This window comes from Rhineura floridana, chromosome 9 (genome assembly GCF_030035675.1).
Source record: "Rhineura floridana isolate rRhiFlo1 chromosome 9, rRhiFlo1.hap2, whole genome shotgun sequence".
Taxonomy (NCBI): domain Eukaryota; kingdom Metazoa; phylum Chordata; class Lepidosauria; order Squamata; family Rhineuridae; genus Rhineura; species Rhineura floridana.
Genome location: NC_084488.1, coordinates 68,598,069 through 68,623,009, shown reverse-complemented (window position 1 = coordinate 68,623,009; position 24,941 = coordinate 68,598,069). Strand labels below are relative to the sequence as shown.

Sequence of the window (24,941 nt, the reverse complement as noted above, 5' to 3'; positions counted from 1 at the left end):
ATTATTATTATTTAATTTATTTAAATAAATGAAACAGGAAAGTCCCTTAAGTTTGCTACTCAAACAGAAGACAATTTAATTCTACTTAGAACAGTAGATGCTTGATTTATCACTTTAGCTGCAATAACATCAAAAACTCAGGACTACTGGCACAGATTTCTAGGATAAAAGAAAACATAGCTTAGAAATAAACAGTGAAATCTCAATGAACAGCTGAAGACATTATGTTCATGTGCTATGCATGGCAATATTCTCCTGACTCCACGTCCAGGGTGATTGTGAACTACCCACAGCAGTTGCACAGAGACATATATTAAAAGAACACTAACACAACTTCTTTTTAAGGTGATCTGCAGGTCATTAAAATTATTTATTATTACATTTTATGAACAGCGTTATCTGTGTGCCTTTATTGTCATGCTTCCTGGTAAACTACAGAATAATTTGTAATAGTTTGAAAGATAAATCTATCTGATAGAATAGTGAGCACTTGGGTGCCATTCAGCAATTTATTTATTTATTTATTTATTTGATTTCTTAGTCGCTCATCTGGCTGGCTACCCAGCCACTCTGAGCGACGTACAAAGCAAAAAACATATAAAACATGAAAAACACCAAACACTAAGCAAGAAAGCTAAACAATAACATAGAGACTAACTCAGTTACAATAAGGCTTCTCATCTGTGTAGTCCAAGAAGTGCGCCTTCAGATGGAAACTCGTGATGTGAGTCTTCCCACCCTTGCACAAAGACCGGTGTGAGTGAGAGTCCATATGCAAGACCGAAAAACAACACCCCCTCTTGATCTCAGCATCCAACATCCAGTACATTCAGCGGGGGGGGGGGCGCGGCAAACAAACCCCTTCAAGTCGGACTAACAGGGAAGTTCTCTTCAGAAGCCAACAACAAAGGCATTAAGATGTAAATACTGCCGATATTAAGGGCAAGCAGACAGAGGTCAGATGGTAAGATAGTGGCGGCTGCAGGGGCGCTCCCCCGCCCTCAGCATTCACCGAAAGATCATTGCAACAGCATGGTGTTCCCAGGGACAGGCCGCGGCACCAGACCCGCCGAAAGGCCCCAGCCCCAGCCCAGCTCCAGCTCCAGCCCGGCTCCATGCGACGGTGGCGGCGCCGGCCCGGTGCAGATGAAAGCACCAAGCTGCATCCCGGTCAGGTACGAGGGAGATGGCATAAAGAGGGGGGAGGCTGCCCCGTATTTCCAATATGTTGTAGCCTCCGACAAGGGGCATTTATATAGAAAATTACCCCATAAAAGCCGTCAGTGGTGGAGCTCCCTCGTCCGTAGCTGTTGCACTTCCGCCATTGTATCTTTTATTTAAAACCAAAAACACACACAATGGAAATGATATGTTTTATCCATAGACCCTTGCTGACATATGACAGAGCTAATTTGCACATTCAAAAGGTTGGACATTAATTCAAGGCATTACGTTTGAAGCCAGTTTCACGTGGTTATGGTCCTGCACAGTGGCATGTCAATTATAGGAGATACAGTACTTTCCAACCAAGCCAAATTCAGCAACGGTTAGGAAAACTTTTTCTCATCAGCAAGCCAGTCACAATGGCCTGGGTTGTATGACACCAACACAGAAAGCCAAACTTTGGCTTACTGGGACAATGGGGATATTTGGCTCCTAGAGAAGAGGCTGCCCCCACTTTGCTCCTCCCTAGCCTTTTTAGCTTAGTGCGGCGCAGCAGCTAAGCCAAGATTTGGTATATCATATCATCTAGATGCAAGTGCATGGTTAATCCCTCTCCTCCTTAATGGGGAACTGCAGCCAAGAGCAAACAGCAAGGGCTGAAGCCAAGGGAATGGAGAGGCACAATTAATATTAAATAGAAAGATTCTTGACTAAACCAAAGCTAGAATCATGATTTGAGTTTGAACAACTTAGTGTAATTATGCAACAAACACAAACCCTTATAAAGCCTGAAACAAACTTTTTATTCCACAAAAGGTAGCACAAGGGGCTTCTGAGTCACAATCCAATGGCAGCATATTACAGTTTTAAAATGTCTCTGAACCTAGGGGAGTCAGGTTAGGGGTACATTTCAGCCATATTTCAAACTGTTTTCTCTAACAGTTTCTCTACAATGACTGAGAGATACTTCTTCACTCCTTGTATCTGACTCAAGCCCTAATTATTATGAGCATTCTCTGCAAGGCACATATTGGTCAAAATCTACAAAAGATTTCATTCTGTGGTTACAAGTCGCTTAAAAGACATGTTGGAATAACTTTGATTCAGAAACTCAATATTGCATAATTCCAATAAATACTTTGGATTGTATCCAACTCACTTTTACTCAGAGTAGACCTGTAATTAATAGACCTAAGTTAGTCATGTCCATTAATTTCAATGAATCTATTCTAACTAATGTTGAATACAATCCATTACTTCTGATCTCTGAAAGGTTGCTTATTCAACAAGTGGATCCAGCAACCTGTATTGCTATTACTCACTCCTGAAGGGCTTAATGGTTCACAACTGCTACCCACGCACACAATGATCCATGAAACATGAAAATTGCTAATGACTCATTTATACTACTTAAAATGAAATTAAATTCTGTTTAAAGAAAACTTCTGAGTAGAGAAATGTATATAATGCTCTGCATTAGCATCATTGACTCTACTCGTGTATTTGCTAGGGAGAACTCTGTAGAAAGAAGCAAGGAAGGCAGCATAGGTTTTGGGAAAGAAGCAGCAAAAAGATAATCAGAAGCCCTCCACCTCCTTCCTTTAATATGTCCATGAACCTTCCTGGAATCATCTCTCCTTCATTTTTTTTTTTAAAAGATCACATTTTCACAGCGCATACATGTAGAGAAGAGATATTATTTTAATTTTAAGATTCCAAGTTGATACATGAATGGCAGTAAAACCCAAATGTCTTGAGATAAAAATGGAATAGTGATCATCATCTATGAGATTAGCCATTCATTCCTCATTCTTACTCTGTACATACTTTATAACTCACCTTGGATCTTGAGCTTTGTATATTAAGAATGCTCAAGAATAATGCCAAGGGCCTTTAAGCTTTAAAGGTTTTAAAAACCACAAGAGATGAGTTCCCCTTCTTCCTACTTCTAGCATTGAAAATATAATATACAGTTTAAGACACCAAAATACTGAGTATAAACATAGTAATTCTCTGTATGTATGCCAAGCTGCTGTTGCAATTCATGCTTTTTCATACATATACAAAAGTAAAGACATTACAGGCAAAGCACAACAGATGGAAAATATATACACTGTATCACCTGGATAAAAAGATAAATTATAACATAGGTTAAAGCTGACTGCTAGGAAGAAGCTTAGTGATGGCTGCAATAATGGGCTGTATATTGGCCAATACATTGAAGCTGAAAGTGAAGCAGTCAAAATGGAAAGGAGTCATGTTCATCCTGAGCTAGACAAGGTTGTATTCCCCATGAAGCAATAGGTTTGCAGCTTGGTGATGCTTTTGATCCATCTTTTTCCATAGAGGTGCAACCTGCTTCTGTCAAATGAAATACCTCGATTTTTACCAGCTTAGTCCGGTATGCCAGTTGCAACATCTCAAAAGAGATAGCCTGCCCTCAGTTACCTATCTGCTGCTAATGTCTAAGACTCCTGTATGTGCTATACGTGAAGTTGTCTTTGAAGACTATCCAGAAACAGCAGTCAGCGTAGAATGTAGCTGTTAGTATACTGAATGGGACTGAACATTATTGCATGACAACTGTGTTATGTTAAAGGCTAATCCATTTCCTATCTAATTCATAGTACTGATTTTGATCTTTAAAACCCTACATGTCTTAGGACCAATGCACCTAAAAGGACTGTCTCAAATGTACTTACATTCTTCAGTGAAGGGTTTCCTACTGGTATCTCCACTATCTGAGGTGAGACAGGTAGTTGCCAGAGAGGCCTTCTCATTGGTGGCACCCCAGTTGTGGAACATTCTTCCCAAAGAGGTTCAGCTGGCATGTACTATAGCCTGTTATTTTTCTTCAGTGCCATGGAAAGACCTTTTCCATTTTCCAAAGTTCTTTAGATGCAATTTTAATCTTGCTGGCTGTTTTATGATGCGTTTGGCCTTTTAGCTTATTATGTTTTATTTATATTTACATTGTGATTGTTTTATTCTTATAAATCAGCCTGGAGCTATGATTGAAGGGCCATTTAAAAATACCTATAATCAATTAATGGATGAATACAATTTTCTATTAACATATCATCAAAAAGGATAATGCTCTTTATGGTGCTAATTTATGGAAATATTATTCAAGTTGAAGTTGACTATTACCCAGGAGCCAAGCCACTGAAAAATGTACATTGCTTCGCAAAGTGATTCTTGTTAGAAATCATATGAGCATGGGGACAGCTCCTTCTCATAATTACATTCATGTAGCATTGTGTTAAACATTAATTTCTACAACTATGATAGATTTAGTACACATACCTGCATATAATAAAGGTAAATTGTCTCTACTACTGGTGTTTTCTGGATATGTACACTCATAAACCAAGGCACACTACAAAACAAAAGTTAAAACATTTTGAATGTAAAAGAGGATTCACCATATAAAGTCTAACAGAGTCATATAGAAGTGCATATTGGACTTGGCACAACACATAGCAAGTCTACTATAGCCCTCTTTAGGCGTAAGACCAAAAGGTGACCATGTGAGGATAAAAAGTGTATAGCAGGCAAGGGGCATGCATGCCAGCCCCCTCTTCAGCACGGCAGTCCCACCCCTCCATCCCCAACCTTTGTGCAAAAATCTGAAAGGGGCTTTAAGTACATTCAACTGGCAGCATTTACAAGCCTCCTGGTGATCGAAAACCATGATAAGGCAGTTCAGCAACTGAGCTTATAACCTTTCCCAGAGAAATTCTGTCAGGCTCTGTTACTGTACAACTGGAACATTTCAACCATCAAAAGCACTCCAACCCACCAAGGGACTATTAGCAAGGTTCTTTTGAGTAGGCATTCATTTTATCTTTCACCAGTCTTTCACCAGTCCCTCATTGTTAAAATGCTGTGTTCCACTTGTTACCTATCAACTCTTTTTTTCTTTTTCTTGTTTAGCATGCTAATTCCAGTCCGTATACATCTTCCTTCTTGTTCACTGAAGAAAGTATGTTAAGAAAGTGACTTCGCTTATATGGTTGAAGTATATCCTGGGGATCAACATGTTGGGCTTGATGCCCTGATTTACCTTATTACACTGTCTGAAAAATAATCTGCTTAAAGCAATTTAAAAACATTATACTTTTACCTACATATAAGCTGCTGTGTCAAGCCAGAAGCACGGAGATGATAACCAATTGTCTGAGACTGAGAGAAAGACAACTTTCTTGCTATTGTATCAATCACAGATAAATCAAATCTTAAATCAAATAGAATGCTTTATTTCCTAAAACAGGAAGAACTGAAATTACCCACATCCTCAGACTCTGGTAAAAAGCTCACATCACTTTCACAGCCCCATTCACATGCTGTGAAAGTAGGGAAGGCATTTAAGTGGTTGGTGGGAAGGGAGAATACATCAGCTTTCCTCCCAGCAAATGTCATTTGACCAGAACTAAACATGGATTAGTTTAGAACTAAACATGTAAACCAGTACCAGAACTAAACATGGATTAATCTGTCAGTTTTGGTTTCTTGCAATTCCCCCCCCCCAATTTTAAATTCAGTTTGCCCCATTTCTTCATAAATTTGCTATTAAAAACACACACTCACACAATATTGGTATGCATGTCCATGTGTGTTTCTCCTAATATGTGCACTTTTATATGCAATTTTGCCTAATATATGTATTTTTGCAAGCAATTTTCCATTAACAGAATGCAATTTTGCACATTATTTTCTCTGATATATGCATCTTTGTATGCATTCTTTGAATAGCTGTATGCATCACAAAATGTAGATTCCTGCTAATTTCAAATGAGAGTTTTATTTTGGTTTGGATATTGATTCAGGAAGCACAAATTGGCTGAACTAATTTCCCTGCCATACCTACCTAGACCTTCCCCCCCCAAAAAATAGAAAGCTATATGTCAAAAAACTGCTGCTCCCTCTAAAACTGGCAGTAGCAATGAAAAACAAATGAGTCAGGGAGGGGATTTCACTGTTATCCCCCCCTCCATTCAAGGTGAATGTTTTAGTCTCACAATAATTTCTATTATATCTTCCTATTAAGCTTGACATCTCACCCGCAGTGTATTCTGCAACCATGAAGCCAATTGATTTCAGAGTGAAGATAACAGTAAGAAAGAAAAGGGTCAGAGGTATTGTAATGTCGTATTATCTGGAGATGTGTAGAATCCAGCAATTGTCCCTTTGATGCCCTCTTTATATCCTATTTTGAGGTCTAAACTGCTTAAAAGTAGAGGCTTAGAGCTGTATGAGAATGAATGATGCCACAGGATGTAACAAGAAGGGAGGGCCTGGAGGCTCCAGGTTACAGAGACTCCATAGCTTTCTCAGGCTGATAACTTTAGCAACCTGGGAAGACAGTGATTCATGCAGCAAGTGTGTTTCTCCCTTGAAGTATTCTCAGGAGGAGCCACCTGACTCATGCAGCAGCTGCCAGTCAGGAGAATGTTGAGGAGGGGGTTGCCAGTACTGATGAAGACACAAAGGATATGCCTCTAGAAGCCTCTGGGACTGCTAATGGAATGGCTCAGAACAGCTCAGAACCCCCCCCCTTTGCCTGAATTGGTCAGTGAAGAGTCATCAATGGCACCCAGCCCAGACCTAATCATCAACAAACAGATGATAATGACCCAAGCCAGAGTGATAAGCTGAGTTCAGAGAAAAACACTGGCAATCCCTTCAAGGTTGAAGCAGCTGGGGAAAGGGCCAGTTTCAGGAATGCTCTCGGCTTCCAGAAGAAGTGCCAGTCTTGCAGAGCAGGCTAGAATCAGCCAGAATTAACTGGTACAATACAAGTGACCCCCCCTCCCATGATATAAAGGTGTAGTGAAGCCTGTTTAGATTTGTTGTGACAACTCATCTGTTGTTGCCTCTACATACCTAGTATGCTCCTGAGGAATACCTAGTCGGTTCCTGTGTTGTATCCCGATACATGCCTAGTTTGCTCCAGTTCTGTATCCTGATTCAAGGCTAAAGTGTGATGCGGTGTTCCTGCACTGACTTCTGGAAAAAAGCTTCATCAGAAAAATCCAGTCTCTGAGTCCTCAGTCTGCTTCTTGGGTTGGGAGCCGGGACATTATTGTTATAATAAACCAGAAGTGGATTACTCAAATCACTCTGAGCATGCCACACATGTCAGTAAAAGGTAAGAAAACTGTGTTTTGCAGGGGATGTATCTGGCACAGTGTAGAGAAACCAACCATGTACCAGAGAAAGAAGATTCCCTCCCTCCTACTTGCTGCTGCCTCCAAAGCAGCATAAGCTTCCGGGTAAAAGATTGAGAGGGAAGTGGGGAGGAGGTAGGGATGTGCTAGAATTTCACCCAATTCAGATTTGGTACTGAATTTTCCATTAATTTGCTGATTCTCTATTGTTGTGGATTGGATTTTTATGTAGTGATTTTCCACAGTTATTTTTAAATCTTCCTTGAAAATACTGATATTAAGAATGATAATTTTATTGATATTTCCTTTCATGTATCAACTTTGCCTTTCAAAATATTGATATTTCCTTTAAAATACTATTTCCTTAAAAATTATCAATATTAATATCAATATTTTTTGCAAAGGAAAAAATGGATCAATAAAAGCTAGCGGACAAAGAACAATCTTGAATCGATACTGTTAGGTCAATGGAATGCTTTCGAACAGGCACCAGCCAATAGATCTCATCCATAGGAGGAGGTTTCAGTCACTGGCAGGTGGAAGAAGGTTTGGAGGCTGGATAGGTAGACCTTGAAGTTGATTTCATTTAGCTCAGAAATAAGCTGAGCTATTTCCCAATTTTGGGGGAAATAACTTGGCTTATTGTGGGCCAATCTGATTCAAACTTGAGGAAGCTTCATTACAATGTTAACTCAGGACTTCCTTTGAATTCAGTCTTTGTTAATCCCCCCATTTCTGTGTGTGCTTGACACCATGCTGCTCTCTCTTTCTCTCTCTCTGAACGTTTTTCTTTCTTAACCCTTCTCACTAAACCTCTCTCCTTTTCTCTCTTTGCACAACCAGAGGTCTGCACCCGATTTATCTTCGGTTTCCTGTTCCCACACGCCACATAACATTCTACAACCTACAACTTGTTATATACCTTCAAGTCAATTACGACTTATGGTAACGCTATGAATCTTTTTTGGATATATTCATAGTTTTCATGATAAGAGCAGAGCTTGGAAAAGTTACTTTTTTGAACTACAACTCCCATCAGCCCACTCCAGTGGCCATGCTGGCTCGGGCTGATGGGAGTTGTAGTTCAAAAAAGTAACTTTTCCAAGCTCTGGATAAGAGGTATTCAGAGGTGGTTTACCATTGCCTTCCTCTGAGCCTATGGCACCCAGTATTCCCAGGCTGTCTCGCATCCAAGTACTATCCAGGCTTGACCCTGCTTAGCTTCCGAGATCAGACGAGATTGGGAGTGTTCAGGGTAGTATGGCCATAGGCACACACTACAACACACACTCATTTTTCTGCACTTCTATTCCAATTACTATTTCTTGATTCCATGGGTCTCTCTGAATACTTCTCTCTTGGTTCTCACCTTTTTCCTTTAACATAAGAGGAGTCTACTGGATCAGGTCAATGGCCCATCTAGCTCAGCATTCTATTTTAACAATGGCCAACCAGTTGCCCATGGGACACCCACAAGCAGTGCAAAGATCACTCTCCTCTCCTGCAATTTCCAGAAAATGGTATTGGAAACACATCTATGGAGGCAGAGCATGGCCATCATGGCTAGCAGCCACTGATAGCCTTTTCCTCCATGTATTCATCTAATCCTTTTTAAATCCAACCAGGTGGCCATCATCAACTGGTTTGCTCACCTGTGTGGATTTTTTGACTCCAAGAAAGTTTCAGTCATGCCTGAAACTTGTCCAAAGTTCATGCATTTACATAGTTGCTCCCTTGTATGGATTCTTTGAGAAGTAGCAACACTTCCACTCCAGCTGAAGCTCTTTCCATATACTAAGCATATATATGATTTTTTCCCATATGGGTTTTGCATGTGTAGTAAGTTTTTAATACTGATGAAACTCTGTCCACATTCCATGCACTTAAGTAAAACTATTTTTCATCTGAATCCTAGACACTCCTATCAAAACTGAATCTCAGATAATCTATAGTTTTTCCTTTAAAAAGCTGTTATTTAAAACTCACTTTCTGCACTGAGTAGGCTTTGAGGAAAGTGGGAAACAGGGTACCAAGCAGCCCATCTAAATATCTCTCATACTAAGCTATTTAGTCTTGATTGATTTTAAAATTAGTAATTTTGTCCTAACAAAATGCGAGTTAAAGTTCTGCAATAGAAATCTAATCCATTTCAATGTATTTTTAGTTTGGAGAGTTGAACACTCAGTGTCATGCTGTATTCTATGGAGGACTTCCTTCATTTTTATTGGTAAATACAAATTTAAAGTCTACTGTGACTATGGTAATACACAGGCATCTGGTATATCTGATCATACTAATTTAATTTGTGCACTGAGCTGGGTTCCTACCTTTTGTTCAGGCACATCTGTTGTGATATGATCTGCCTCCCCATTCTCTGTCTCCCCCATCTTCACAAGGCTGACATCTATAGTGCCAAAAGTTTTTCCACCATCCGAGCTCCTGAAAAAAATTAATGCGGGAGAGGGGGAGAGGAGATTTATTTTCTGTTGGTATCATTAATTAAATCAATTTCCTTTAATCTGAAAACTGGTGCAGGACAAATGCTTATTTGCAACTGCTTCTTTAAATGATGAACCTACTCTCTATACATTTTGAAACTTTACAAAATGTCAAAATGTCAGGTGCGCTGTATCAGTATTAACTTTTAGAACTTTTAATGCTGTATCACATTATTGTCGCCTATGATAATAATTTTGGATGAGAATGGTAAAAATCAAAAATGTTATCAGAAGCAACTAGTCACTAACTTTTACAATAGCAGGCAAGACCCATTCATCCCCCAACTGCTTCTTGCTTTACTTTGTATGACATAAAGCCAACACAACAAGGGTCAGTGCCAGGTTTGAATTACCCTTTAGCATAGTTTGGATGATTGCGCTCTTACTGCTGATGGGTTCCCTTGGCAGCACTGTCACAAATCACCTTATCACCCTTACTTGGGCTGAACCAGCAGTGTCAGTACTCTGTTATAGGAGCTAAGCATTGCCTTGTCAGGTACTCCATGGCTTTACATAGTGGGAAATTGGTGGCAAACTGGGTGCAGAGGCCTGATTGGTAGCAGTCAAATCCAGCCAGAATAGTGCCAGGGGCCATGTCAGGGCACGCTGACTCTGGCAGCTGCCTGAATATGCCAAGGGCTAATGCTGAGCCCAAGCACAACACGATCTGTGTGTAAGTTAGCGGACATTTTGCAAAAATTCCTAGGTGCACTAACATACATCTGTGTTGTTGCTTTTGGAGATTCAACATTTAGAACAATGCTTTCGGAGACTGTACTTCTTCCAAAAGTCATTACTGTTTTATCATTGGTGGGATCACTCAAAAAATCTGTGATCTCCATGAAGTTCAGGTTTATCTGTGTGCATGCATGCATGTGCGCGTGCGCACACACACATGCTTCTGTCTCTGCAAGGATGCAGTTAATATGCATTATTGAAAGAGCTGGTATTGTGATTTGTAAATCCTTGACTCATAAATCTCTCAACTGTAATTTGGTCCTCACAGTTTCAGAATACATTTAACAGAAGTAATGCATTTATAAAAGAAAATTCTGCCGCTATGTTTTTGCACAACTGAAGTTGTTTCCAACTTGGCATAGCCTGCAAAACCATTTTCTGTAGTACAAGTCCAATTCCTAAAATGGCTTCAGTATAGCAGGTATAACCTTTGCCTGAATCTGAAGCCTAGCAAATATACCAAACCTGCAAGAATCTAGCCAGAGTATGTTTTTACTGCAGAGCCTTGAGGATTTTTTTGTTCAAGGATTAGGAACCAAAATTTGTTGTTCTGTGAATTAAAAAAAAGTTTGCTTCTAATATTAGTCTCCCAGCTTTTAAAGATTTATACCCTGCCTCATTGCTGAATCCTCAAGGCAGCTAACTTCAATTTAGAAAAAAAGAGAGAATTAACTTTTAAAAAGCAAATACAATACAAAGTAAAAGCAGCCAAGAAGCCCTCGTTCAGGGGGGCAAATAAACCATAAAAACAAACAAATGCAATAAGCTCCAGATAACAGGATGAGATTTATGAGGTGCCTAAAATAATAATGTTGTCATGTGCATGTAATTCAGGAGGGAGTTCCACAGTCTGAGTACCACTACAAAAAAGAGGCTCTCTGGTAGCCATCCACTGAACCCAGAGAACAGCCTGTTAAAGAAGATAACAAAGCCAGCAAGTCTGTGCAGGAGAAGGCAGCCCTTCAGATACCAAAGGCTATAGATGCCAACGCTATAGACGGAGAGGGTAGTTTCCCCTGTGGGCATGAGGGCAGAAATGTATTATACCTTAGCCTGTCAGCTTCAGGGCTGGGGGCTGAGCAGTAACGAAGCAGCCGGCAGTTAGCTAGGCAATAAATCAGTCAAGGCCAGGCAGATAATGGAGGCCGGCTGGCAGGAGAAAGGCTTGACAAACTAACCAGTAGCAGTGTCCAAGAGCATTGTCCAGGTAGGGAAGCAGAGTTCAGAAAGCCAGGGGTCCAGTCTGAAGGTCTAGAGGCTAGCAACAGCGTTACACGCAAGGGGTCACAACCAATGTTGTAGTCAGCCATCTGCTGCAGCCATGAACTGCCTTTTATAACAGACTCCCTAAGCCAGGTGCCCGTGATTAGTCTCCCAGCTGCTCAGAGCTGCTTGTTCTTAAACAACCCGACCTCTTCCTTCATTGCTGTGCTACTCACTGGTGTCTCCTTTCTGCAGGGGGAAGGGGAGCCTCCATACCCAGAGTCCGATTGAGGGGCTTCAGCCAGGTCCTGGACATTCTCCAGCTGGGGAAGAGCCAGAGTTGTGTCCTCAGGGATTCCACTAGTTCCTTCTCCTGGGTCTGCCAACTCTGCCTCTGCCTCTTCCTCCAAATCCTCTGAAGGGGGCATGACACAGCCCTAGCAAAACCAATCTCAGATTTTAAACCCTTTCTCATCCCTAATTTGAATTCATGACATCATGATGCATGCTAGGCACAAAGAACTCTTCCATGCACAAAAAAACCACATCCATGAATATATGAAAGGGCCTTTCTACATCTAACCCTACAAGGTGGGTTACAATGTGGGTTATCATTGCCAAGGATAACTGATTAGAGCTCTGGAGTAGGGTCAGAAGCATCCCAAACCCTGAGATTTTGGGGGGGCCTGGGTGATGTCATGGGGTGGGTCCAAGTGATGTCACAGGGTGGGTCCAAGTGACATCATGGGGCGGGTCCAAGTGATGTCATTAAGCATGATACATTAAGCATCAACCACAGTTGATTGGCACATACAATTCATACAAAAACATTTATCTGATTGGAAATTAAGATAGAAATCTTAGCTAAAAGATGGAGCCTGGGTAGGGAACATTTAATCTAGCCAATTCGCTTCTGGCAAAAAGGGTTCAAGTGCCCTCAGGCCAGGCCAGTCACCAGAAGTCCACTGTAGGAAGACAGGAGCCTAGTGTTGTGGAGATTAGATGGGAGCACTCAGGAATAAAGATGGATGCCCCTGAAGAGCTGCAATTTTAAGCACACTTACTAAGGGACTAAGCCACATAGAACTCAATAGGACTTACTTCTCAGTAGATATGGTTTAGATTGTGTTTTTGGTAAAGCTTGACAAGGAATCCTCTGCAAAGATATCCATATCTTGGCAACCCCCTGCCTGGAATGCCCTGCCCCTACCTTTTAACATCCAAATTTCTTTGCAGATTTGACCCTTCACTTCAGAAAGAGGTCTGAGTAATGAGTAACAATATTCTCTACCCTTTTCTGTCTCCCCTGTGGGCTGCTATAAACTCACTTTATCAGCCAAACCAATTCCAGTTAATATAACTGACAGAGAGAAAACATACATGGTTTGGTCTACCTTCATAGGCAGCAGCTTAGGAACAACAATAATTGTAGCCACACTGCCCAGTATGTGAATTCTCTTTTACCACTATTGGACAAGAAACAAAGGCAAATCATCAGTGGGTTTAAGAAGGTTGAGTGGAGCGCATGGAACCACTGTTGTTGCTTCTATGGATGAAAGGGAGTGAGGATAAAGGTAAATGAAATGCAAATAGAAAAAGAAGAACAAAAGACAGTGATGATTTCTTAAATGTAATACCATACCAACCATTACAAGATTCCTATGAGTAAGGCAGAAAACTAAGCATCTCACAACCAGTCAGGATTCCGAACCAAAAACCAAAAATATGATAAATGAAGAAATATTTGTATAAGCATCTATCAAATATATTTATTATTTACACAACCTGTAAAGATATTTATAGTGCAATCCCCCCTGGGATAAAAACCAAAGAAATGATGAAATTTTAAAAGAGGTAGGCCTAGAAGTAGGCATTGTGAGAGCAGGGGCACAGGATATAAATTCAAAAGAGCAAAATTACCACAGGCCTAACCACAAGTGCCAAAGACACTTGAAGAGAGACACTGCTTACAAGTGCCTGTACGCTAACGCTAGGAGCCTGCGAACCAAGATGGGAGAACTGGAGTGCTTGGTCTTAGAGGACAGCATTGATATAGTGAGCATAACGGAGACCTGGTGGAATGGAGAAAACCAGTGGGATACGGTTATCCCTGGATATAAACTATATCGGAAGGACAGGGAAGGACGTATTGGTGGCGGAGTCGCTCTATACGTGAAAGAAGGCATTGAATCCAGCAAGCTCGAAACCCCAAAAGAGGCAGACTCCTCCACAGAATCGTTGTGGGTGGTGATACCGTGCCCCAGGAGGGACTTAATACTGGGAACAATCTATCGTCCCCCTGATCAAAATGCTCAGGGAGACCTGGAGATGAGATATGAAATTGAGGAAGCATCCAAACTAGGAAATGTGGTAGTAATGGGTGACTTCAACTACCCGGACATAGACTGGCTGCATATGTGTTCCAGTCATGACAAAGAAGCAAAGTTTCTAGATATTCTAAATGACTATTCCCTAGACCAGTTGGTCATGGAACCGACCAGAGGGACGGCAACCCTGGACTTAATCCTCAGTGGGGACCGGGACCTGGTGCGAGATGTAAGTGTTGTTGAACCGATTGGGAGCAGTGACCACAGTGCTATTAAATTAAACATACATGTAACTGGCCAATTGCCAAGAAAATCCAACACGGTCACATTTGACTTCAAAAGAGGAAACTTCACAAAAATGAGGGGATTGGTAAAAAGAAAGCTGAAAAACAAAGTCCAGAGGGTCACATCACTCGAAAATGCTTGGAAGTTGTTTAAAAACACTATATTAGAAGCTCAACTGGAGTGCATACCGCAGACCAGAAAAGGTACCGCCAGGGCCAAGAAGATGCCAGCATGGTTAACGAGCAAAGTCAAGGAAGCTCTTAGAGGCAAAAAGTCTTCCTTCAAAAAATGGAAGTCTTGTCCAAATGAAGAAAATAAAAAAGACGCCACTAACTGTTTTGATGCTGGGAACTAAATTTGTTTTGTATTCTTGAACATAGAGAGATAAGGCAGGCTGCTCTGTTTATACTGTGATGTCATCAAGCCTGGAATATTAACTCAATTGTTGCTGAAATAAGAAGTGGTTCTTCTTTATTTTTGTTTTGTTTTGTTTTCGTGGTTTTAAAAATGGCAATCAAGAAAGTGGCTGAGAATCTGGAAGTAATTATGTTTCAGAAAATAATGGACGAGATTGAGATAACGAAACAAACCCTGCGACAGGGCAGTAAGGAGCTGAAAATTGAACTGAGCAAAATGACGCAGGAGCTTAAAGAAACAGGGGATCCTGTGAGAGAGGAGAATGAGATCAGAGATGAGAAAAGAAAAAATAAGGGGAAGATACAAGCCCTGGAGATTGGAACAAATGTGGAATTGGAAAAAGATCTGGAGTTTATGGATATTAGAAATAAAATCTACTGTTTGGAATTTAACGTTATCTCTGAAGAAATTAATGAAGATATTAGAGATAAAGTTATCAATGGCTTGGATAATTTTCTGGACTGGAATGACGTGATGGAGCTTGATATAGAGAAAATCTATGGAATTAACTGCAGCCATGTGACAATGGAAAAACTCTCAAGAGATGAGCCAGTGCATTTTGTAAAAAAGAACAGAGATATGACTTTACAACAATATTTCAGCAACTTATTCAGAATCGATGGCAAGAAAATATTTGGGATAGAGGAAATTCCCATCAGACTCTTATTATATGACTATGGCTATGACAGCAAGATTATTATGGAATACTGATAATGGAAGATTGGACACTGAAATTACTGGACTTAACAGGACTATTGAAGATGGAAGATGGAATTAATATGGATAATGGAATAATGGCTATTGAAATTATTGGACCTAACAGATTTTGATGAGATGGATTAATCGATATGTTTATTTGGACTATGGTTATGACAATAAGATTATTATTATTATTAACGAGATGGATTAATCGACATGTTTATTTGGAGAAAAATTGATAGATATATTTCTTAAAGAATTGAAACCTCTCTTTGACTTTTTGTGGAAAGAATAAAGTAATGTTTATGAGATTTGATGATTAATTAAGATAACTACTGGAGGAAAGTGATTTTATAATATAATTTAAGAGACAGGATTGTTATATATTGTAGACCTATAACTGATCTGCGACAAATGGGAAGTCAACATTTTATTTTTTTGTTTAATCATTTTTGTTTTGTTTTGTTTTTTGTCTTTGAATGTTTTATGATTTTGTTTTGTTTGTTTTATGAAAATTTGAATAAAAATTATTGTAAAAAAAAAACAAATGAAGAAAATAAAAAAGAACACAAACTCTGGCAAAAGAAATGCAAGAAGACAATAAGGGATGCTAAAAAAGAATTTGAGGAGCACATTGCTAAGAACATAAAAACCAACAACAAAAAATGCTATAAATACATTCAAAGCAGGAGACCATCTAGGGAGACAATTGGACCCTTGGATGATAAGGGAGTCAAAGGTGTACTAAAGAACGATAAGGAGATTGCAGAGAAGCTAAATGAATTCTTTGCATCTGTCTTCACAGTGGAAGATATAGGGCAGATCCCTGAACCTGAACTAACATTTGCAGGAAGGGATTCTGAGGAACTAAGACAAATAGTGGTAACGAGAGAGGAAGTTCTAAGCTTAATGGACAATATAAAAACTGACAAATCACCGGGCCCGGATGGCATCCACCCGAGAGTTCTCAAAGAACTCAAAGGTAAAATTGCTGATCTGCTAACTAAAATATGTAACTTGTCCCTCGGGTCCTCCTCCGTGCCTGAGGACTGGAAAGTGGCAAATGTAACGCCAATCTTCAAAAAGGGATCCAGAGGGGATCCCGGAAATTACAGGCCAGTTAGCTTAACTTCTGTCCCTGGAAAACTGGTAGAAAGTATGATTAAAGCTAGATTAACTAAGCACATAGAAGAACAAGCCTTGCTGAAGCAGAGCCAGCATGGCTTTTGCAAGGGAAAGTCCTGTCTCAGTAACCTATTAGAATTCTTTGAGAGTGTCAACAAGCATATAGATAGAGGTGATCCAGTGGACATAGTGTACTTAGACTTTCAAAAAGCGTTTGACAAGGTACCTCACCAAAGGCTTCTGAGGAAGCTTAGCAGTCATGGAATAAGAGGAGAGGTCCTCTTGTGGATAAGGAATTGGTTAAGAAGCAGAAAGCAGAGAGTAGGAATAAACGGACAGTTCTCCCAATGGAGGGCTGTAGAAAGTGGAGTCCCTCAAGGATCAGTATTGGGACCTGTACTTTTCCACTTGTTCATTAATGACCTAGAATTAGGAGTGAGCAGTGAAGTGGCCAAGTTTGCTGACGACACTAAATTGTTCAGGGTTGTTAAAACAAAAAGGGATTGCGAAGAGCTCCAAAAAGACCTCTCCAAACTGAGTGAATGGGCAGAAAAATGGCAAATGCAATTAAATATAAACAAGTGTAAAATTATGCATATTGGAGCAAAAAATCTTAATTTCACATATACGCTCATGGGGTCTGAACTGGCGGTGACCGACCAGGAGAGAGACCTCGGGGTTGTAGTGGACAGCACGATGAAAATGTCGACCCAGTGTGCGGCAGCTGTGAAAAAGGCAAATTCCATGCTAGCGATTAGGAAAGGTATTGAAAATAAAACAGCCGATATCATAATGCCATTGTATAAATCTATGGTGCGGCCGCATTTGGAATACTGTGTACAGTTCTGGTCGCCTCATCTCAAAAAGTATATTATAGAATTGGAAAAGGTTCAGAAGAGGGCAACCAGAATGATCAAGGGGATGGAGCGACTCCCTTACGAGGAAAGGTTGCAGCATTTGGGGCTTTTTAGTTTAGAGAAAAGGCGGGTCAGAAGAGACATGATAGAAGTGTATAAAATTATGCATGGCATTGAGAAAGTGGATAGAGAAAAGTTCTTCTCCCTCTCTCATAATACTAGAACTCGTGGACATTCAAAGAAGCTGAATGTTGGAAGATTCAGGACAGACAAAAGGAAGTACTTCTTTACTCAGCGCATAGTTAAACTATGGAATTTGCTCCCACAAGATGCAGTAATGGCCACCAGCTTGGACGGCTTTAAAAGAAGATTAGACAAATTCATGGAGGACAGGGCTATCAATGGCTACTAGCCATGATGGCTGTGCTCTGCCACCCTAGTCAGAGGCAGCATGCTTCTGAAAACCAGTTGCCGGAAGCCTCAGGAGGGGAGAGTGTTCTTGCACTCGGGTCCTGCTTGCGGGCTTCCCCCAGGCACCTGGTTGGCCACTGTGAGAACAGGATGCTGGACTAGATGGGCCACTGGCCTGATCCAGCAGGCTCTTCTTATGTTCTTATGTTCAATCCTGCATTTATTTATTCAGAAGCAAGTCCCAGTGTATTCAGTGGGGCTTACTCAAATAGGGACAGAACTGCAACCTCAAATGATAAGCAACTTCATTCACACAACCCAAAATTCAGAATCACGCCACTTTTGCAACTGTTTATACCTGTTTTTATGGTTATTGGATTTTAAAGGGATTTATTTCTTATTGTGAGCTGCCTTGGTTTCCAGTCTGCAACCCTACCTCACAGAGTTGTTGGAAAGATTCCCATATACACACACACATTGAAGATGTAAAAATACATACACCCCATATAATAGTTTATTGTCAAAACCAGTTGATCATTGCAGAACATTAAAAAAAAAAATGAGTATTGGTTTCCAACTTAATAAAAACAGTGATACTTAAGAAAGCACTGCCTAATTGCTTTAAAAATAGGATTGGAGGGGCAGAGAAAGATATACAACACAAACACAATTCTTTCCTATGTTCACTCAAAAATCCCAACAATTTGCAGCACAATCCTAACCATGTCTACTCAAAAGAAAGTCCTATTGAATTCAACGGGGTTTACTCTGGGTATGTTTACTCTGGAAAATCAAGTACTAAATGATGATGATGATGATTCCCCCTCTAGGATGCACACATTAATGTGGTGAGGGGGTTTGAGAGTGTTGAAGAAGCTAAGAGCAATGCCGTCAGGAGTCTAGACCAAGAGACTAGACTCCTAGCAGGGGCACCCAAGGCGGAATGGTCAAAGCTGAAACACCAGACTAAGATGCATCCAAAGTCAGAGGAAGGCAATGGTAAACCACCTCTGAATATCTCTTACCATGAAAACCCTATGAACAGAGTATCCAAAATGCAACACAAGATAGTGCTGGAAAATGAGACCCCCAGGTCTGAAGGCACTCAACAAGCCCCTGGGGAAGAACAAAGGACAAGTACGAGTAGTGCTGTGACTAATGACGCAGCTGGGTCAAAGCCGAAAGGAAGCCCAGAGGCTGATGCGCACAGGTGCAAAAGGAGAGTCTGGAGTTGTACACAATAGGAACATGGAACGTGAGAAGCATGAACCAGGGAAAGTTAGAAATTGTCAAGCAAGGAATAGAATGCATCAACATTAGAATACTTGGTGTGAGCGAACTGAAATGGATGGGAATGGGACATTTTCAATCAGGCACATACAAAATATTTTATGGAGGAAATGAGAAATTAAGAAGAAATGGGGTTGCTTTAATAGTGAGAAGTGATGTACCAAGAGCAATTAGGAGCTACAACGCAAGGTCTGAGCAAGTTATATCAATGAGATTAAACGGGAAACCTATCAACATAACCATCATCCAAGTCTATGCTCCGATGGCAAACGCAGAAGAAGAGGAATTGGAGAGATTTTACGCAGAAGTACAGGAAGAAATTGATCACACACCAAAACAAGATGTGCTGATTGTTGGATGTACAGAACGTGCTCAGCGGATGAACCAGGAGGAAAGCTAGAATAGTGACAGGCTAGCTTCCGAAATAATCAGCCACACAATAAAGTAGGTTTTTAGGTGTCACTTTACTGACAAGGTTTAGAACAACGACTTCACAGACTACTATTTCCCCCACACCACACTGGTGTCTGCTTGCTAACTATATACAGATAAGACAGCTGCCTGAGCCTTGCTTGCTTAGCAACATGTCCTTGGGTTTGGCACGAACACCTTCAACTTTCGCTTTCTTGTCCTTGCAGCTCACTTATGGAAATTTAACCTCTTCTGCTTCGGTTTTAACAGCTAACAAGCCTCCACTTAAATTTCCATATACAGCATGTTACATATATATATATATATATATATATATATATATATTTCTTTTCATTTACATTTACATTTACATCGTATGATTAACGTAATACATGTTTCATTTCATGTGTACATCAACATCAGTTATATTTCATTTATTTCAGCCTAACATTTATTCTTCATGTAACCCATCGTCCCATCGTTTCCATTCTTTTATTTCCATACCTTTAATAGTGTTTATTCGGAATCTTTCTGGTGGTATTCCTTTAGTAGCCCTCTCTGACCTTCTTAGTGTTATCTGTTCCTCTTTCTGATCCTGAGCTGCTACTGATTCTTCCTGTTTTCTCTATTTCCTCGGTTTCTTGTTTCACTGTATTCTCCACCTCATTGCTTGGCTCTGTGTGTGTGCTGTCTAGATATACGTGTACTGTGTGTTCCCAGTCCTGTTCTTGAACATGAATACTCCTACTGAGAATCACACCATGGCCCTTTATCCATATTCTATAATAGGGGTATTGGAATCCTAACACGTTTCCCCTTTGTGCTCTTTGAGCCAACTTTCCACATCTTTTCCCTTTGGGAACATGTACCCAGCACCTTACTCCAAATCTCACTATTTGTTTCATTCTTGGCTTCTTTCCTGTCAGCTTTTCGAATGGTGTCATGTTAATAGCCTTATGAAACAATCTATTCTGTATGTAAGCTGCGTACATCAGACATTTGCCCCAAAATGCATGTGTCAACTCAGAGTCTTTCAGCATTGCCCTGATTGATTCCTGAAGTATCCTGTTCCAACGTTCTGCCAATCCATTCTGATGCGGACTGAATGGGGCTGTTAATTCTTGTTTAATTCCTCTATTTTCTAAGTACCTGGCTAGGGATTGACTCGTGAACTCTCCTCCCTGATCTGACCTTATTCTTTGTATTGTAATGCCTTGCTGCACTTTAATCTTTGTTATAAACTGCTTCAGTTTGTCTTCCGCTTCACTTTTAGCCTTAAGTAAATAAACAGTGCAGTATCTCGAAAAATCATCTACAATGGTCAGAAAATATTTTGCACCTCCTTGCGAGGCTTGCAGTGGCCCCACTAAATCCACATGAATTAACTGATAAGGTGCGTCAGTGCTTGAGACTGCTTCTGTGTTCTTTGATGCTGTTACTGCTTTCGTTTGCCTACATACGTCACAGTCAACATATTTTTGACAATTTTTCAGTTTTACGTCTATGCTGTTTTCTGTTATTTTCATTACATTGTCATAACCAGCATGCCCTAAGTTTCTGTGCCATAAATGCACACAGTCTTTATGAGGTTTCTCATTGGCGCACATGAGCGCATGAGTTGTTTGTTTGCAGTGTAAGTAGAACAATGAGTTATTTACTAGCCCTTTCATGAATATTTTGTTTCCCTTCATGATATGACATGAGCCCCTTCTAAACAACACATCAAACCCCATTTCATTGAGTTTCGTCACTGACATTATGTTACTTTCAATGCCTGGAACGAACAGCATGTCTGTCATAATAGTATTAAAAACCGCCAGTTTAACAGTCCCTTTACCCTTTATGTTTTTCTTAGTACCGTCAGCTAATATCACCTGATCTTCTGCAGCACAAAAAGTATGAAACAATGATTTATCCTTAATTATACTATGTGTAGCACCACTATCCAAAGCCCATAAATCATTACATTTATTTTCCTGCTCATTAACGTTACTTTGTATGTTTTGGCTAGCACAGATCACCTGTACAAATGGTTTTCTTCCTTTTTCTTTTCTTCTTGCTTCACAATTCCTCTGTAGATGTTGTCTGGAACCACAAAAATAACATGCCTTTTGTCCATACAGTCTTTCCTCTGTTGCTCTGTTGTTCAGCTTTCCCATGTGTTTAGACTCCGTCTTTTCTTGCTTTGCCATTTCCTGCCTTCTTTGATATTCCTGCAAAAGCTTGCCCTCGATATAATCCATGGTCAGGTTTGCATCTTGCATCGCTTCCATCGAACTCACAACTGCATCCCAACTTGTATCCAGAGATGACAACACAATGTATACTTTCTGTAACTGAGAATGTTCCACTTCACCTTCTTCTAGTTCAGCAAATAGTCTATTCATTTCTAATAAATGCTCTGACATAGTACTATTCTCAGATAATTGCATCTGATACAATCTTCTCGCTAGATATATTTTACTACTAGCAGACTTTTTCACATGAATATTCCTTAAAGTTTCCCAAGTTAACTTAGCTGTTGCTGCGTCATGCACATGCAGTAATTGAGAATCAAAAATTGCAAGAATTATTAACGCCTTTGCCCTGTCATCCAGCCTTTTCCAATCAGCTGGAATCGGCACTGCGGCGGGTGGGTCTTCTGCGACGACATGCCAAATGTCTTCTTTCACCAGAAACGCCTGCATTCTCTGTCTCCAACTGGCATAGTTCTTCTGTGTCAGCCTTTCAAGAGGCATCCCAGCCGTTAACGATACCGACATACTCTTTCACTTTCACGCCTCTTCGCCTTAGTAATTAGCGCTTCTCACCTTCTGTTTTACTGTCAGAGTTCTATGGCTCTCTCTCTTCCAGTTCTGCCGCTTATCGCACTTTATTGCATCAGGAGAACCATCCTCTGCTACCACTTGTTGGATGTATAGAACGTGCTCAGCGGATGAACCAGGAGGAAAGCTAGAATAGTGACAGGCTAGCTTCCGAAATAATCAGCCACACAATAAAGTAGGTTTTTAGGTGTCACTTTACTGACAAGGTTTAGAACAACGACTTCACAGACTACTATTTCCCCCACACCACACTGGTGTCTGCTTGCTAACTATATACAGATAAGACAGCTGCCTGAGGCTTGGTTGCTTAGCAACATGTCCTTGGGTTTGGCATGAACACCTTCAACTTTTGCTTTCTTGTCCTTGCAGCTCACTTATAGAAATTTAACCTCTTCTGCTTCGGTTTTAACAGCTAACACTGATAACCATGGGGGATTGGAATGCAAAAGTAAGGGACAGAGAAGAATTAGGAATTGTGGGGAAATGTGGCCTAGAAATGAAGCAGGAGAAAGACTTATTGAATTCTGTGAAGCCAATAATCTGTTTCTTGCGAACACATTTTTTGAGCAACCGAAAAGACGACTGTACACGTGGACATCACCAAATGGTCAATATAGGAATCAAATTGATTATAATTGGTTGCAGAAGATGGAGAAGTTCCATACTTTCTGCAAAAACAAGACCAGGAGCAGACTGCGGTACAGATCATGAACTGGTCATATCGAAAATCAGAGTACAGCTAAAGAAGACCAACAAAGCAATCATAATGACAAAATACAATTTAAATAACATCCCAGAAGCATATAAAGATCAAATAAGGAACAGGTTTGAGGCTTTAAACTCAGTTGACAAAGAACCAGAAGAACTATGGAGTGAAGCAAGAGACATTATCAGGGAAGAATGCAAAAAGACAATACCTCTAGTTAAAAAGAAAGACCTCAATGAATGACTGAAGAAACTCTTAAAATGGTTAAAGAGAGGAGAAAAGCAAAAGCAAAAGGAGATAGAAACACAATCAGAACCCTAAATGCAACAATACAGCGACTAGTACGTAGGGACAAAGAGAACTATTACAATAGTTACTGTCAGAGCTTGGAAAAGTTCCTTTTTTGAACTACAACTCCCATCAGCCCCAGCCAGCATGGCCACTGGATTGGGCTGATGGCAGTTGTAGTTCAAACAAGTAACTTTTCCAAGCTCTGGTTACTGTATAGAAATAGAAGAGGACAACAAAAAGGGTAGAACAAGAGCTCTGTTCCAAAAGATCAGAGAAATGAAAGGGAAATTTAAACGAAGAGTAGGGATGTTGAATAATCAACGGGGAAACACACTGACTGACTGAGATGAAATAAAAGGAAGATGGAAGCAATACACTGAAGAACTCTATAAAAGAGATGCCAGGATGACAGATTCATTCACAGAGGAACCATATGATGAAGAACCAGAAATTTTAGAATGTGAGGTGAAAGCTGCTCTTAAAATACTTGGAAGAAACAAATCACCAGGAATAGATGGCATACCAATAGAGTTGCTACAAGCTGCTGAGACTGAATCTGTCCAAATTTTGACTAAAATATGTCAAGAAATATGGAAAACTAAACAATGGCCCACAGACTGGAAGCGCTCCATATACATCCCAATTCCACAGAAAGGGGATCTCAGGGAATGCAGCAATTATCGAACTATTGCCTTAATATCCCATGCAAGTAAAGTAATGCTCAAGATTCTACAACAAAGGCTCTTACCATATATGGAGTGAGAAATGCCAGACGTCCAAGCTGGATTTAGAAAGGGAAGAGGTACCAGAGATCATATCGCAAACATACGTTGGATAATGGAACGGACCAAGGAATTTCAGAAAAAAATCACCCTGAGTTTTATAGATTACAGCAAAGCCTTTGACTGTGTAGATCATGAAAAACTATGGAATGCTTTAAAATAAATGGGGGTGCCACAGCATCTGATTGTCCTGATGCGCAACCTATACTCTGGACAAGAGGCTACTGTAAGGACAGAATATGGAGAAACTGATTGGTTCGCCATCAGAAAGGGTGTGAGACAGGAGTGTATTTTATCACCCTATTTGTTTAATCTGTACGCAGAACATATCATACAGAAAGCGGGATTGGACCAAGATGAAGGAGGTGTGAAAATTGGAGGGAGAAACATCAATAATTTAAGATATGCAGACGATACCATACTCTTAGCAGAAACCAGTAATGATTTGAAACGAATGCTGATGAAAGTTCAAGAGGAAAGCACAAAAGCAGGACTACACAGCTGAACGTCAAAAAGACTAAAGTAATGACAACAGAAGATTTATGTAACTTTAAAGTTGACAATGAGGACATTGAACTTGTCAAGGATTATCAATACCTCAGCAGACATTAACCAAAATGGAGACAATAGTCAAGAAATCAGAAGAAGGCTAGGACTGGGGAGGGCAGCTGTGAGAGAACTAGAAAAGGCCCTCAAATGTAAAGATGTATCACTGAACACTAAAGTCAGGATCATTCAGACC

The 24,941-nt window shown here is 40.3% G+C and overlaps 1 protein-coding gene and 1 pseudogene across 14 annotated transcripts in view; both read right to left on the bottom strand.

Moving 5' to 3' along the window:
* The window catches only part of INPP4B (inositol polyphosphate-4-phosphatase type II B), a 444,727-nt gene that overhangs the window by 138,378 nt on the left and 281,408 nt on the right, over positions 1 to 24,941 (bottom strand). For 12 of the 14 annotated variants that reach the window (XR_009757936.1, XM_061584849.1, XM_061584844.1 and 9 more), the window contains 2 exons: positions 9,662 to 9,773; positions 4,471 to 4,543 (listed from right to left, as the gene is read on the bottom strand). Coding sequence is in view for 13 of the 14 variants with exons in the window: in XM_061584849.1 (XP_061440833.1) it covers positions 4,471 to 4,543; positions 9,662 to 9,773 (185 nt within the window). In the remaining variant the exon portion in view is untranslated. Of the gene's footprint in view, positions 1 to 4,470; positions 4,544 to 9,661; positions 9,774 to 11,617; positions 11,703 to 11,748; positions 11,862 to 24,941 lie in introns of those variants that run through there. The other 2 variants (XM_061584855.1, XM_061584856.1) reach the window with 2 other exon arrangements.
* On the bottom strand, positions 8,488 to 8,606 carry LOC133364628 (5S ribosomal RNA; annotated as a pseudogene).